General features: G+C 36.8%; 1 protein-coding gene across 1 annotated transcript in view; it reads right to left on the bottom strand.

The window, feature by feature from the left end:
• Window positions 1-16,988, bottom strand: part of LOC136025725 (uncharacterized) — a 49,080-nt gene extending 32,092 nt beyond the window's left edge. Inside the window, exons 1-2 of the mRNA XM_065701710.1 lie at window positions 14,733-16,988; window positions 72-245 (exon numbers count right to left, since the gene is read on the bottom strand). Of these exons, the coding sequence (XP_065557782.1) occupies window positions 72-245; window positions 14,733-16,988 (2,430 nt within the window). The remainder of the gene's footprint in view (window positions 1-71; window positions 246-14,732) is intronic.
• Window positions 16,989-17,262: the final 274 nt, after the last annotated feature.

Raw genomic sequence — 17,262 nt, 5'->3', positions numbered from 1 at the left:
CAAGAATCTCTTCCCTCTTCTCAAAAAATATTACACACTTTCACTGCAACGGATTAAGGTAAAATGATCACCTGTTCATCATGTTTCCTTTTGCTGTAATTATTTTTGGTTTCCTTTGTTACTTCATGAATCGAGGAATGACTCCGATCACTATCATTAGGCACCTCTTCGGTGTCCACCTCTTCATGGTGTTCATTCTTTGTAATTTTAGTTACAACCTTTCCATCCTTTTCCTCCAAATGTTCCTGCAATTAAATTTAGCTTACAGAACATGTCTTAAAGAGCAAAAACTAGAGAAAGAGGAGTATACTTGCTTCTAAGAAAAAATAAAATAATCCTAGTCATATACTGGACATCATTGCCGTATCCAGGGCGGGGATACCATATTTCAACCCCCTCCCCCCAAATCATTGTCCACCTCATAAAATCGTAATAAAAATGCATATAAAATTTTTTTGCTGCGTTTTTTAAGTTTTTTTTTGTAACCCCCCTCCTTGCTAGACGCAAATATAAAATCACTCAAATACCTTTAACAATTTGCTGTCAAGAGAAAATAAAGACCCCCAAATTAGGCTTGAATGAAAGCATTAATATCGACTAAAGATTATTGGGGTTTTCGAGGAGGGCAGCTAAATTTAGGTAGGGTGAGAGAGAGAAGGAGGGAGTCTATTTCAATGTTTTAATTTCAGTATTTCAGTGTTTTCAATGTTATTTCAGAGTTTCAGTGTTTTCAGACGACTTGAAGTTAGACACAATTTCCTTGGATTATATGAGGGTCTGTACTATTCCCATCTCCCAAAGATGTTTGTCTAAATATATCGTTATTTTGACTGAAATATCTCCGTTATGCAACGTATCTGATCAGTGTTTTATATTCTTAACCGAAAATTGGGGTTAAACAGTAAACTCAGCGTTCTCCTTCAAGAGGAATTTGACGATAAAAAGTGAACTTCTCAACTTGGATTCTGAACAGCCTATATAATATCACCCATCTGTCTAGTTGACAGTTGCTGAATACAAAGAAAATAAAAGAAAAGAAACAAAATAAAAACATAAATTAAACTCAGAAAGATTATAGCAAAATTTAAACAGTTTTTACGGCTCGATTACTATGCAGATGATTTCAGAAAACCCTTTAGGAGTCTGAAAGGCGATACTTTTGAAAACTGATAGCTTATTTTAATACCTTAAAAACTAGTTTTTAGAACTTTCGAAAAAAAACGAAGGAAACGAGCGAAGAACCTGATAACGTTAATAAGTCCCATCATGGTCATTGCAAATCCCAATAATCCATAAGTGACTAATATACTATAATAAATGAATATAATCCATGATTTATTGTTTTTTTATGCATTGTACTGAAACTACCACGTTATTTCTTTTGTGTATTTAGAAAAGGAAGCCAATCAATCTTATCGTTTTTTAACTCATTGTTGTACTTACAATGAGAATTTATACGTCTAATTCTGAGTTAGCAAAGGAAAACCATGATTGGTTCTTTTGTGGAATATATTAGACCATCAAATGAACAAAACGCTTTGAAGTTAAAACCTCTTTTTACAGCTAAATTCTCCCTTTCATTATGGCTATACTTATCGAAGTGCAGCACCAAGTCTTTATCTTAAAAGTTGAATAGCACTAATGATATTATATAAATGGAAGAAAATATGGAATGTGATAAATTGAGACAAAAAAATGAAAAAAAAGATAGCAAGTATAACATATCAATCAAACCCATATAAGAAGAAACCACCTATCCATTTTTATTTTCAGAACCGGTTCACTGATTACAAAAGAAAGTTATGCATGAATCCAAGGTCTTTTTTTTTGTTACGATTTTCAAATTAGTTCTTGCGTAGAGGACTCGAGGAAAAAAGTTAAATGATACTGTTCCCTCTAAAACGTACTAAAAAGGAAAAGAAAAAAGAATTTGACATGTTTTGTTTTAAAGTGAAGCATCCCTTTTCGAACAGATAGGTAATGACATCTATAATTTCACAGAATAGCATCTTCATGCAAATACCGTTACAAAAAAAAAAAAAAAAAAAAAATGCCTTTATCCTTTAACTATTTAGTGAAAAAAACTTAGTCTTCTCATAATTCAATTTCAAGCAAATATTTCATGCATAAGCTTCCTTACTACTACTACTACTACTACTACTAACAATTCCTGCAGCACCAAGCTGGCTGAGGCCAACACTGCTACGCACACTCCCCCTCCTCCATACCAATCTATTCAAAGCCTCCCTCTTTACACACCCCCAAGCCACATTTAACCACATTTCCTGGGTAAACCGCATTTCCTTCCTAGTGTTTAACAGCAACACTAAAATTAAAACAATTTTCTAAGCAGATGCTAAAACGAAGTGCCTATGGCGGATACAGATGACTAGTATACTGAAAAATGAATCCATTATGGCCCAGAAAGTAGAAAGCAAAAGAAAAATATCGTGTATATTTTATCATGAAAATAGTATCAAGTGTATTTTTATAGGTAGGCAAGCTGGGTCTTTGGAGCCACACTCAAGCCCGAAATTTGTAAAATTCTGCAATTTTTCCTGTAATTTCTACCATTTCTATGCAACTTATCTATTTTCTGTATTTTTTTTAAAATTCAGGCCCCATCCCCAGAAAAATGTCAGTATAGTTGTCCACATTTGTGTGTTCAGGGGTCAACCAAGGGCGTATCCAGGATTTTTTTCGGGAAGGGGGACAAAAAAACTGTAAAAAACCGTGTCAAAAATTTAGGTACTAGTATGATAAACCCCCTACCCCTTCAGTTATTCGTTCATTGATGCATTATAGAGCCAGTTTTTTTTTCCGTGAGTTTCTTCCAGCTTAGCGTAAAGAGAAACGAAGGGATAGTTACAAATTATATAATTTGGGCTATATATTTTTACCATATGGGGTGGGGGTGGGTGTAAAGTATTTGAACAGTGCAAAGTCTAAAAACAATTCTTACTGCATAATATGCAGAATAATTGTACCTAACACATTATGGATACAGACCCACTATACTTTACCCCCCACCCCCACTAATTTGCAAATATATAGCCCAAATTTGTTTCTACAGTATTATATTTTTATCTTACTTTGGTAAATTACATGAGGTCAGAGAAACATATTAGAAGAATAATTAGGTAGGGGGTATATCATACAAGTACCAAATTTTGTTTGTATGCATTTTTGTTGCGTTTTTACGAATCGCCAAATTTTTGTGCAGATGGCGCCTTGAACTCAACTGTGCCTGAAGAATTCTCAGCTCTAGCCTTGGTAAAGTATACATTGATTGCTAACAAACTCAAGTTGGATTCAGAGTCAAGTTTCGTCTCGGAAGAGGCATTTCACACCAACCGAAAAAAAGTCGTCGCATTGACGAATTAAAACAAAAAAACAAACAATTTTTTTTTAAATTAAAGTAAGGAGCGACATTAAAACTTAAAACAAGCAGAAATTAGTCCGTTTATGAAAGTTGCTTTTCCTCCTCAACGCTCCGCTCTTTACCCTAATGTTTCTTACTGTTTTAAAAATAGAGTTAAGAGAAAGAGTCAAACTTTAGCGTAAAGAGCGTGGCGCTTAGAAGAGTAATTTCTGTTCGTTTTAAGTTTTAATATCGCTACTTACTTTTATTTTTTTTAAATCGTTTTTTTTTTGCATTTCTGGACGTTTTTGAATTAAAGCATGTTTTGATCTTGGCTCTCCGTACATAAATAATAAAAACAAACTTTGTGTATTATTTTGTTTTGGCTAAATGGATTTTTGATAGTTTTAATAGGAAGATTTTGAGAAAAAAGGAGCGAAGGAGGAGGCTTAGTTGCCCTCCTATTTTTTGATTACTTAAAAAGGCATTAACTTTAAATTTTTTTACGAACGTTTTTAAAAGTAAAAAATATACGTAACTTACGAATTAACTTAAGTAGCAAACATCTGTATTCGTATGTTTTATTGCGTATATGAGGGGGCTTGCCCCTCGTCGATACCTCGCTCTTTACACTAAAGCTTAAATTTTGTCCCAATTCCTTAAGAATGACCCCTGAATCACAAAGGCCGTAGAATAAGTAGTTGTAATTACTCAAAGTACTTTAGCGTAAAGAGCGAGGTATTACGAAGAGGTAAACCCCTCATGTGCGTTATAATCTCTGTTCGTTTTCAGTTTTAATGCTGCTCCTCACTTTCGGTAGAAAAGACTGTGCATATTTATTTTTTCATTGTTTTTTTTTAAATAATGCTAGAAAATCCTGCGCCCCCTCCATTGAAAGTCTCTTCCCCCATGAGAAATTCCTCCATGGAAAGATCCTCCCAAGTAACCCCTCCCCTCAACCCTCCCCCAACGAAAAAAATCCTCCTGAAAACGTATATACACATCCCAGTAACCACTCCTATATGTAAACACAGGTCAAAGCTTGTAACTTGCAGCCCCTCCCATGGGGACCACGGGGGATTAAGTCGTCCCCAAAGACATAGTTATTAGGTTTTTCGACTATGGTGAATAAAATGGCTATTTCAGAATTTTGATCCGGTGACTTTGGGGAAAAAATGAGCGTGGGAGGGGGCCTAGATGAACTCCAATTTTTTTGGTCACTTAAAAAGGGCACTAGAGCTTTTCATTTCCGTTAGAATGAGCCCTTTCGTGACATTCTAGGACCACTAAGTGGATACGATTACCCCTGAAAAAAAAAAAAAAAAACGAACACGCATCCGTGATTTGTCTTCTGGCAAAAAATGCGAAAATCCACATCTTTGTAGATAGGTGCTTGAAACTTCTACAACAGGGTTCTTTGATACGCTGAATTTGATGGTGTGATTTTTGTTAAGATCGTATAACTCTTAGATGGTGTTTCCCCCTATTTTCTAAATGAGGCAAATTTTCTCAGGCTCGTAACTTTTGATGGGTAAGACTAATATTGATGAAACTTATATATTTAAAATGAGCTTTAAGATGCAATTCTTTTGATGTAATTATTGGTATCAAAATTCCGTTTTTTTAAAGTTTCGGTTACTATTGAGCCGGGTCGCTCTTTACTACAGTTCGTTACCACGAACTGTTTGAAATGGATTTGCTTCTGTCTCGGATCCATTTTTTTTTCTTTTTTTTAATAAATGAAATATTTCTGTAAACGCACTGGCAAAATTGTACTGTAGTTCTATTTCGAGAAAATTTCTTTTCTGTTTTTGCTTGCCAGAGAAACCGACTTTTTAACTCAAAACAGAAACAGATTTGAATTAAATTTTTGAAAATGGGAATACTTTTCTGATGTCTGGTGATGGTCAATCCGGTCTTGGTTTGGCTTGTTATTGATAAAATGTATGATGTTATTAAAAAAATGTAATAAAGTATTATACTGATAATTTAGGTTTGTGTGTTTTGGCTTTTTATATTTTTACTTTTTTTTATTGTATATGGTAAGTTTTTTTTTTACATTCTCAAGGCTTGGAGGTCAATTTGTGTTTAAATTGGAATTTTTCTTACTGGTTATTATGACTAATGATGCATCCATCACTTTGTGTAAGTCTCATTAAGCAGCGTTATAAAGAGTTAATCTATAATAAAAAAGGATTCAAATTTTGTATTTAACGCACAAATAAGCATCCAAAAGATCAAAGCCAAGATGTACGATCATCAGTGCATGGGGTTTTTCCTGATTATCAATTTGTCAATAAATATCCATTTTTTTTCAGGAAGAGCTTTTTTAAATATGTCTTAAGCTTAGGCTTGTTTCTATCAAACGGTAAACACTTTTTTTAAAGCGAGATGACCAAGAAACGTCGCCATGGACGTTATTAGCTTAAAAGAGGACCAAACATATACAAATGACGTTTAAAAAAATCTTAAAAGACGAAAATGAGAAATAATTCATTTAAATTCTGATAAAAAAAACTGCTGATGTGTCAGTTTAGCAATTCCGCACTCCAGAACGAAACGCTATCAAACTCGGACATTGTTTTAAAATACTAAAATATCTACTTATATCATTTCAAAATGTACTTTTTTTGGCTTTTTCGCACCATATTAGTTACGCGCCATTGTAGTTGTGTCCCTGTGTTCAACCTGTGAATATATATATATATATATATATATATATATATATATATATATATATATATATATATATATATATATATATATATATATATATATATATATATATATATATATATATATATATATATATATATATATATATATATATACATATATATATATATACTAGCTGTTGGGGTGGCGCTTCGCGCCACCCCAACACCTAGTTGGTGGGGCGCTTCGCGCCCCCCCAAGCCCCCCCGTGTGCGTAAGTCGTTACGCGCCATGTTAGTTACGTGCCATTGTAGTTGTGTCCCTGTGTCCCACCTGTGAATAGAGATAGATATAAATATATATTTTTAACTACGTAAAACATGCGAATATACAACATTCTTCGCTGTCCCATTGTCTGTGCATATAAATAGCATTTATATTCCCTGTGTCCCGGTCGTCATTTGTGTCCTGGTGTCCCAGTTTGTAATTTCTCTTTGAGTGTCCCGGTCGTCATTTATATTCCCTGTGTCCCAGTGTCCCGGTCGTCATTTGTGTGCCGGTCAGTAATTTCTATTCAAACAATCCCTGTGTCTCAGTCGTCAATTATATGTCCCGCCTGTACCCCCGGCGTCCCCGTTGTAGTTGTGTCTCTGTGTCCCGGTCGTCATTTATATTCCCGGTCGTGATTTGTGTCCGGGTGTCCCAGTCTGTAATTTTTCTTTGAGGTTCCCGTTCGTCATTTATATTCCCTCTTTGTCGGTCGTCATTTGTGTCCCGGTCTGTAATTTATCTTTGAGTGTTTTTTCTTTTTAGTTTTTTACATTTTTCATTTTTTTTTCTTCTTTATTTTTCAGCGTCACTATGAAGTAAATATCGCCGAACCTTTGTTTTTTAACTTAAATCTGGTAGGCATTGATGACCTTATCCAAGTTAAAATCCCAAACCCAATCATCATCGCTATCATTTTCAGTTTTGATATGTTTTGACTCTCGCTTTCCTGGTGGATTTTCATCTAACTGCGCGGTTTTGCGCTCTTTAGCCGCAAGCCTGTTTTCTTGCTGTTCTTGTGATTCCTCGGCACGCTTTCTTTTCTTACTTTCTCTATCAGCTGCAAGCCTGTTTTCTTGCTGTTCTTGTGATTCCTCGGCACGCTTTCTTTTCTTACTTTCTCTATCAGCAGCGTGAACGCATTAACGCATGTCTTAAATACCATTAATGACGTCATCGTCATAACAAAAATGACGACAACTAATTTCATGACGTCAGTCAACACAGAAACATGACGTCACCTGACACACAGACACAAGACACACAGACAGACAACTTATTTATATATATATATATATATATATATATATATATATATATATATATATATATATATATATATATATATATATATATATATATATATATATATATATATATATATATATATATGTTTGTAAAACTTGCGAATATACAACATTCTTCGCTGTCCCATTGTCTGTGCATATAAATAGATTGTCAGGTTTACTGACTCTTGAACATGCAACATATAATTGTCCATGGGAAAAACAATCCGTATTCAGATCTATACCTCATTATTATAATGACTGCCCTTGAGCTTTGTTGATGGTGATTGCTACTTCAACATTCCCTGTGTCCCGGTCGTCATTTATATATCCCCCCTGTGCCACCGGCGTTCCCTGTGTTGAAGTTATAACTTCAAATAGCAAAATTATCTATTCTAAGAAAGAACAATGGTAAATTTAGAATTTTCTTTTTTCTTCCCAGAAAATATCATCAATGAAAATTTCAAGCCAGAGCCTTGTTTAGAAAGTCCATAACGACAAACATTAGTTATGTTTGGTTTAAAGGTTAAAAATGAAATGCCATTTCTTCTTATTTCTTTCGTCGGACTGAACCTAGGGCTTATGACTTGGAGTGGCTTTTTAGAGGGTTTACAATTTTTTATTCTTATGGCTCTGTATATCTACCTTTATGTGGTGCTGGCAACACTGAGGAGACTTGAGACTGAAAAGACTGGATGAGAAAGGACTGGAGAGACGATAGCCAGTGCTTTAATTGACAGTCAAGAGTTATTTACAAAACTGATAAGCGACAAAGACGTTGCTTATAAAGTTGATATTTCTGCATTAACTTTTGAACAGAGAATCGATCTTTTTACAAAACTGATATGCGACGAAGAGGTTGCTCATAAGGTTAAAAAATGTGCATCTACTTTTGAACAGAGAATCCATCTCAAAAGGGTACATCTACATTTTTTTTTCTGGAGTTACCTGTTGCTTTGCCCGAGTTGGCGTATAAAACTTGTTGCATTTGCATGTTTAAGCTCCTTGTGTATGATAACGTTCTACCTCTATCTAAGCATTGTCTCAGCCAAAGGTGAAAAACAGCCTGAATTATCAGAAAAATTGATCAAAGAATCATCAGCTTTAAAATTGAACCCCGAAAATACAATTGAGGCATCTGAACAAAAGGAATGAAAAGAAGAAGAGAAAACGTTCTGCTAAGGTCAAATCTACTGTGCCACCACAGGACAAAAATATGCCAACAAATTATTATTTAAGAATTTTTCTAAACTACTTTTTATTCTTGTTTTCAACTTCACTATAACCACCATTCCATTAAGTCTTGAAGAATTAAGACCAAGCAGGATCTGGTCACCCTCGTGGTCCGCTCCTTCTTATTGGATATTCGAAGGTATCCACCATATCTGGTGGACGTTCCCCTATCCGCCACCTGGGGACGCGCTTTGGGTGCCTGGGGTGCAGCACTCACTGAGAGTGTGAAACTCAGTGAACCCAAGTTTTCACATTATTCAAATTGTATTTTTAGAGTTACTGCAGCACGTTACCAGAGAGTGATTTGCACTTACGCCTTTAGAATCTTAAAGGAACTGTCTGAACCAATGTGCTACTGTAACATCCAACAAATTATGCATAATACGTTTAAAGCATTCAAAATTATGTCCCTAATTTGAGGAGTAGCAAAGATTTAATAAAGAGCAATCTCATACTCTTCTTCTGGATGTATCATATACTATTTCTTATAGTATATTTATCATATTCTTTCATCTATATTTATCACATCTCTTATCATATATCTTTTTTATTTTTTTATTTTTAGTTTAATCTTTTTTTTAGTTTTGTTCTTTTTTTATTTTTTTGTTTTTTTTTAACTTTTTTATTTATTTTTTTTAATTTTTTCTTTTTTAGTTTTTTTATTTGTTATTTCTTTTAGTCTTTTCTTTTTTTTTAATTTTTTTTTGTTTTTTCTTTGTCTAGTTTTTGTCTGACTTTTGTTTAGTTTTCTTTTTTTTAGTTTTTTCTTTTTTTTTCTTTTTATCAGTTATTCCTAATTTTTAGTTTTATCTTTTTTTCTTTTTTTTCTTTTTTTTTCTTTTTTTTGTAGTTTCTTCTTTTCTTTTCTTGTTTTTTCTTTTTTAGTTTTCTTTTTTGTAATTTTTAGTTTTTTATAGAAGATAGTTTTTAGTTCTTTTAAGTTTTTTTTTTAGTTAGTTTTCTTTACATATTGACGTCATACTTAGTGACAGACAGACGGACGGACAGACACTACATTTTTATATATATACTAGCTGTTGGGGTGGCGCTTCGCGCCACCCCAACACCTAGTTGGTGGGGCGCTTCGCGCCCCCCCAAGACCCCCCGCGCGCGTAAGTCGTTACGCGCCATATTAGTTACGCGCCATTGTAGTTGTGTCCCTATGTCCCACCTGTGAATATAGATAGATTTATATATGTGTTTCAAACTACGTAAAAATTGCGAATATACAACATTCTTGGCTTTCCCATTGTCTGTCCATATACAAAGCCGTATGTACCAATAATGACGTCATATGCAAACGCTCTTTTTACAAACAAACAAACATGCATACACACAACTCGTTTTTATATAGATAGATAGATAGATAGATACAATACCAATTAACTACGTAAAACTTGTGAATATACAACAGTCTTCGCTGTCCCATTGTCTGTGCATATAAATAGATTGTCAGGTTTACCGACCCTCAAAGATGCAACATACAATTGTACATTGGTAAAGCAATCTGTATTAAGATCTATACCGCATTTTTCTAGTGATTGCCCTTGAGCTTTGTTGATGGTGGTTGCAAATGCTAATCGAATTGGGAATTGCAATCTTTTAAATTGAAAAAGCAGATCCGTTGGAATCATGGGAATGCGAGAAAATAAGAACAGCCTCACCCTCATAAGGCCCTGTCAAGATTGTGGCCTCTATTAGGTTTTCCATTGTTTTTTTTTACGGCAAGTCGCGTGCCATTGCAAAGCTTTGGTGGGTTGATATTTCTTAAAAGTATTATTGGTACGCCTGTTTTTAGTTGTAGCACGTGTGGTGGAAACCCTGAAGGATCTATGGAATTTAAAAATTCAGATGGATAATTAACCGCTTCATTTGGTTCCAAAATACAAATTAACTGCGTAAAACTTGCGAATATACAACATTCTTCGCTGTCCAATTGTCGCTGCATATAAAAAGATTGTCAGGTTTACCGACCCTCGAATATGCAACGTACAATTGTCCATGGGAAAAACAATCAGTATTAAGATCTATACCACATTTTTCTAATGATTGACCTTGAGCTTTGTTAATGGTAATTGCAAATGCTAATCGAATTGGGAATTGCAATCTTTTAAATTGAAAAGGCAGATCCGTTGGAATCATGGGAATGCGAGGAATAAGAACAGCCTCACCCTCAAAAGGCCCTGTCAAGATTGTGGCCTCTATTAGGTTTTCCATTGTATTTTTTACGGCAAGTCGAGTGCCATTGCAAAGCTTTGGTGGGTTTATATTTCTTAAAAGTATTATTGGTACGCCTATTTTTAGTTGTAGCACGTGTGGTGGAAACCCTGAAAGATCTATGGAATTTAAAAATTCAGATGGATAATTAACCGCTTCATTTGGTTCCAAAACTGTGTCGACTGACTTGTAAAGGACTGCCTGGTCTCGAATCTTGGTCAAAACAATATTGTTGATTTCGTGGACGTCTATATTTTTGGGTGCGAGAATCGCTCTTTCACTTAGCCATTTATTATTTTTATAATTTTTTAGAATATTCGGAAATACTTTTTCATTCAATTCATTTTTGGACGTCACTAAATTACAGAAATCAGCAGGTAGTTGTATATGTCCTGAAATTGAGTCTACTGGGAGCTTTCCGTTTCCCATTGCCAGCAATTGATCTGAAAATGTTTGACCAGAGTCATCGTTTTGCAATCGGACACGCATATTTGTAGTTAATTTTAATGTTTTTACGTGTGCCCATAAATTAGAATTTTTCAGGCAAGCATTCATTTCGTCTGCAAGAGTTGATCTAGGTATTATAGGTAATGTTTGCCTGAAATCTCCCGCAAGCAATATTAATGTGCTGCCAAAGGGTTTCGACTTCCCTCGCAAATCTTTCAAGCATTGATCCAGAGCCTCGAGCGATTTTTTTTGTGCCATTGTGCACTCATCCCAAATAATAAGTTCGCATTGCTGCAATACTTTACCCATCCCAGATGATTTGGAAATACTGCACGTGGGAGTTTCTGTAGAATGCAAGTTCAGAGGCAATTTCAAAGCGGAATGAGCAGTTCTTCCACCAGGCAGCAATGTTGCGGCTATTCCGGACGACGCAATTGCCAACGCTATATCATTTTTTGATCGAATTGATGCCAGAATCAGTTTTATCACAAACGTTTTACCAGTACCTCCTGGCGCATCCAAAAAGAAAATTTCTCCAACGTTGTTATCGACACAATGCATTATCGTATCATAAATGTCTTTTTGTTCCGAAGTTAACTTGAAAATGTTATTTTGTACATACGACAATAGATCACTCGTACTGTAACTTTGTTCACGATCCAATTCTACACATGTCGAAACAGCAGCGATACGGTTAGGTGAAGGCATTCCCAAATCCTGAAGAGGTTTGTTTGCCATACGTACGCACAAATCTTCTATAACAACTAAAGTGTAGTTATAAATTTCTGATGTAAAATCAAAAGTCATATCTGACGGCTCTAACTGTTTTTGATGGAGTATATCTTCGGACATTTTTGACTTATATTTTTCCCATAACTCTGTAGGAGCTGATGGAGAGCAAGTTGTTAAAATGATGCCAAACAATGCACGAATTTGACTTGGGGTTGACGTTTCGCACGCGTCATTGATGCAGTTATCCCAGTGTTGGTCATTCTCCAATAAATTCAGAGCTTGGCATGCACTACGGTAAGTGTCATGTATAGTACCATTTACAGTCCTCAAATACTCAAAGGATGTCGGACCGGGTACATTCACCAAAAGCAGGCGTAGAAAGAAGCATTTATGTTGATTGGGGTGAACGGTGTAGAGTCTTCCTATCGTGGTATCTTTGAAGATGGTAGGTTGGCCGTCGACTGACTTACCCTGTTTTCGACGTTCAAATACTTTATTTTTAATATTCCACGTGTAATACGAAGGCACTTCAGTATACAGCAGTTTTCTTTGCAAAAGAATCATTTTTGCAAAGCGAAAAAAAAAGCTGTTAATGTTGTATCCGGTGGATTCAGGACTCTTTGTTGCACGTCGGTTTCCGTGAAATAAACACGTTGACCATTCTGTAAATGTACCGCTAAGTGAACAACAGCTGGACTACATTCATGTATCGGAAATGAAAGAATTCGCCAAACAGCTTCATTACTGCTTATGTATCTTCCAGCCTGATGTTGTACGATTTCATCGAAATCTTTGATTTCGGGCTGCAAGCCAAAAACTGCCATGTCACTGGCTTTCTTGACGTATTTACATATGTATTTGATTGCCTTTACGGAGTTACAGTATTCAACGTTTATGTGTGCATTAAATGTTTTTGATAATAATGGGGAATATGGAACAACCCACTGGTTATGTACTTCGATGGTGGTACCGTTACGCTTCTTTATTATTGCTGTTTTACCGCCATCTTCAGTAGATCTTCTTCTATATTGTGGGTAACCATCATTGCCAGTAATTGTGTTTGATACTAAAAGTCGAGGATATTGCTTTGTGCACCTTCCTTTGGCCATGCATGGTGAATTTTCGTTCAGTGCACCGCAAGGTCTATGTATCATATTTTTTACAATAATATCATGTAACCCCTTATCGACATTTTTATCAGGTATTTCAGCGGAAATCACATCATCAATTTCGTTCGAAGTAATTTTTTTATGTGGCCAGATTAGTATATGTGCGTGTGGCAAACCTCGTTTTTGCCATTCCACTGAGTACATCCAGCATCGCACTGACCCAAACACTTCAAGATTTACAATGTAGTTTATCAGTGATTTCAACTTTTGCCGGAAGACACGGGCCGTAATGTCATGCCTATGAACCGCCGATTGTCCTTGAAGTAAAAGCTGCAGTATCTCGTCCCAAGATTGATTACATGTAAATGTAATAAATAAATCTGGACGACCATAGAGACGAACATACGCAATAGCATCTTGAGCATATTCATGCATATGACAGGGACTGCCAGCATATGACGAAGGTAAAATTGTTAATCTTCCAACGTTTGTGGTATTACCGTCATTTATAACTGCATCTCGCAAATGAATGTATTGTTCAGAGCGGAGCTTGGTCTGATTCAGGCGGATATATAGCAAACGTTGTGATTCAATTTTAGCATACATATCAACGACGAATTGGTGAAACAATTCACGGCATTTTAAAATATAATTTTCTTCATCCTGCCGAATCATTAGTCTATAGGAATAATAATGCATTGCACTGCATTTCTTATTCATTTCTTTGTTAGTGGCTGGATTCATCAATTTAATATTAAAGTGATAGCCGTCGGCTCCATCCCAAAAAATGATAGGATATTGTAGGGCATCGTAGCATCGATGAGTTTCAGCAATTCTTAACAACTGAGCGTTTCGCTTATGAAGAATAATATCTCGAGGTAAAAACTGATCACCGACCATAACGATTGCCACTTCGTCGATAGTTGTAGCATTGTATCTACGCACATGTTGGCCAGGAGGCGTTTTGTCAGCGGAAATAACAATTTTATGCGTATCAGTAGGCATCAAATAAATAAATATAAATAAATATATTCGCAAATTTGATGGCAGGCCGTTAAGCCTCTACAAAACAAAATCTTAATTTGCATTTCTTCTAAATTTGCAAAAGGAGAAAATGTCACTTGAATAATATTCATCAACTTCCTTCTTGAATGTCCGTAGGTTTGTGGAGCAGATTACTCTTTCTGGTAAGTTGTTCCAATGCTGAACAACTCGGTTGCCGAAAGTCCATCGGCCCATGTCCTTGTAAAAACGTTCCATACTCACTTTGTACTGATGTCCTCGGAGATGATTTTTATTGAACTGCACGATTCTCTGGGCTGGTACGTTATCATAGGCTCCATTGCAGAGCTTGTACATTTCAATAAGATCACCGCGATGGAATCTATATGCGAGGGTTGGGATTTCAAGCTTTCTAAGCCGCTCTTCGTAGGGAAGGAAGCGTAACCTGGGAGAGAATTTAGTTATCCTCCTCTGAACATTTTCGAGAGCATCTATGTCCTTGTTGTAGTATGGTCTTGTAGAACAATGTCCATACTCAAGAATCGGGCGGACAAGGGACTTATAGAGCGTAGCAAGCATTTTGTCGTCCTCGCACGAGAAGTTTCTTCTGATCATACCAGCAACTTTGGAAGCCTTCTTGACGACAGCTTCATAGTGGCTACTGAAGTTCAGTTCAGAATCCACTAAGATGCCTAGGTCTCTTTCTTCTCTACTAAGAGTGAGTGCAGCGGAACCAAGAAAGTATGAGGACGAAAAGTTTTGTGGACCCAGAGTGAGGATATGACTTTTCTGGGTATTGATTTCCATGATCCACTTCCTCATCCAGTCATCGATTCGTTGGAGATCCGCCTGCAGGTGGTGAATGTCTTCACATGACGAGATGACGCGATAGAGCTTTGTGTCGTCCGCGTAGAGAAGGATGTCAGATTTGATGCCCTCAACTAGGTCGTTGATGTAGAGATTAAACAGAAGGGGGCCGAGAATTGACCCCTGGGGTATTCCGCTAAGAACTTCTTCTTCGACATTGCTGAGACAACCTTCTACGCACACAACTTGCTTTCTGTCAGTTAAGAAGTCCGTAATCCATTGAAGAAGACTGAATGAGGACCCGGATGATGAGAGACCGTATTTCCTGAGCTTCTTGACGAGACGCTTATGGGGAACTTTGTCAAAGGCTTTCTTGAGATCCAAGTATATGAGATCAATCTGGAACCCCTTGTCGATGTTTTTCTTCCAATCATCTGTGGCACAAAGCAGTTGGATCTCTGCAGATCGTTCCTTAAGAAAACCAAACTGCTTTTCGGTAAGTATTTTTTCTCGTTTTAAGTGTTCTAGGGTGTGGTCTGCAATGAGAGACTCAAGTACTTTACACGTGATACAAGTGAGGCTTATCGGTCTGTAGTTTGATGGGTCTTCTCGTTTCCCACCTTTGTATATTGGGACGACAATAGCTTTTTTCCAAATAGTGGGAAGCTCACCGAGTTCAAGAGACTTTCTGTAAATGTAGACTAGTGGCTCTGTTATTACCGTTGCAAGTTCTTTGAGCAGTTTTGGATGTAGATTGTCTGGGCCTGTGGACTTGCTTGGGTTAAGTTCTCTGAGTTTTTTTAGAACATCGCTATGTTTGATCTCTATCGGTCTTATCAATTCGCTTATACCCTGAATTGGTTCCTCGCGGCTAAAGTGGTCTTCGTTCTCAGGTTCCTGAGTAAAAACAGAAGAGAACTGGCTGTTGAGAAAATTTGCCTTGTCCATGGTGTCGTGTACCAGCTTTTGTTTCACGGGATCGTAAAGAGATGAGACTCCACCTTTGTTTTTCCTTTTGCTGTTAACGTATTTCCAGAAAATTTTTGGGTTTTCTTTCAAGGAGAAAGCTAATTTACGTTCTCTAAGCTTTCCTTCTCTTCTTGTTGCTTTTCGAACCCTGTTGCGGAGCCTCTTGAATGTTTTCTCTCGGTCGTTACTTAGTCGATTACTTTTGTAGTCTCTCCATGCTTTTTGTTTTGCTTTAATCAGTTCAATATTGGCTTTAGGTAATGCAACACGGGTGTATTTATTGTGCATAGGAATAAATTGTTCTTCCATTGAGGCTACAATCTTAGTGAACCTTGTGTAAATGGTGTCTAACGACTCCAACCCACTAAATTCTTCAGTCCAGTTGACATCCGAAAGCTCTCTTCTCATAGCAACGTAATCTCCCTTGTAGTAGTTACGTTTCAGTGCCACACGTGTCCTCAAAACCTCCGTTTCCAAGCTAAACACAATTACCGAGTGATCCGATTTACCGATTGGTGACAACTGCTTAATATCTGATACCAGGTCTCCATCGCTTACTAGTAACAAGTCGAGGATACTTGGTGTGTCAGATCCCCGCATCCTTGTTGGCTCAGATATTAGCTGCTCTAAAAAGTGTTCGTTAATAACGTCCAGGAATTTACTCGTCAAGCTTGCGGTAGATTCCGTGGTGTATCGCCTATTCCAGTCTATCTTAGGGAGATTGAAATCTCCTATAATAGCAAGCTTTTGGTTGGTGTTCTTAGCGAATGCTGCTATTTGCGAGAACAGAGCTTCGTCGGATGTGTCAGTGTTGTTGGGGCTACGATAACAGATCCCAAGAACAGTGTCGCTGGTCGTTTTAGACTTAATGCAGATCCACAGACTTTCTTTGGGCTCAATCGTGTCGGTTGACCTCGATATTGGATGCACGTTGATGCCTTTTCGACAATAGCAGACTATCCCTCTACCTGTATTCTCTTCCAGATTTTGTTCATACAGATAATAATCTTCGATACTGAGCTCTGTGACGGTAGGTAAGTATCTGTAGTTTTTTGGTTTAACTTCTACTATTGCCACAATATCCGGATTTTCCAGTTTGATAACCTGCTTTGCTTCCTCCATTTTGTTTAAGAGAGAGTCAGCGTTGAAATAGAGGCATTTTATTTTTTTTTCGGATTCATTTGTATGGCTTGGGCCTTTTTCTCGTCAATTTTGGGGCTGTCGTTGGCTGGGACCATTTGATGGTCTCGCTTGTTGTCTCATTCTCTGGTTCCCGTTGGACCTGGAATTGGTGCTTCCAGTAACATTAGAGTGTTGCTGTGCTTGCTGACCTTGGCTCGACTTTGCTCGACGCTGTTGTGCCAGTTGTGCCCTTTGCATTGGTGTTCGATCAGGG

The sequence above is a fragment of the Artemia franciscana genome, chromosome 4 (assembly GCF_032884065.1).
Source record: "Artemia franciscana chromosome 4, ASM3288406v1, whole genome shotgun sequence".
NCBI classification, from domain to species: Eukaryota; Metazoa; Arthropoda; class Branchiopoda; order Anostraca; family Artemiidae; genus Artemia; species Artemia franciscana.
The sequence above is the reverse complement of the archived record's forward strand: the minus strand, read 5'-3'. Positions and strand labels throughout refer to the sequence as shown.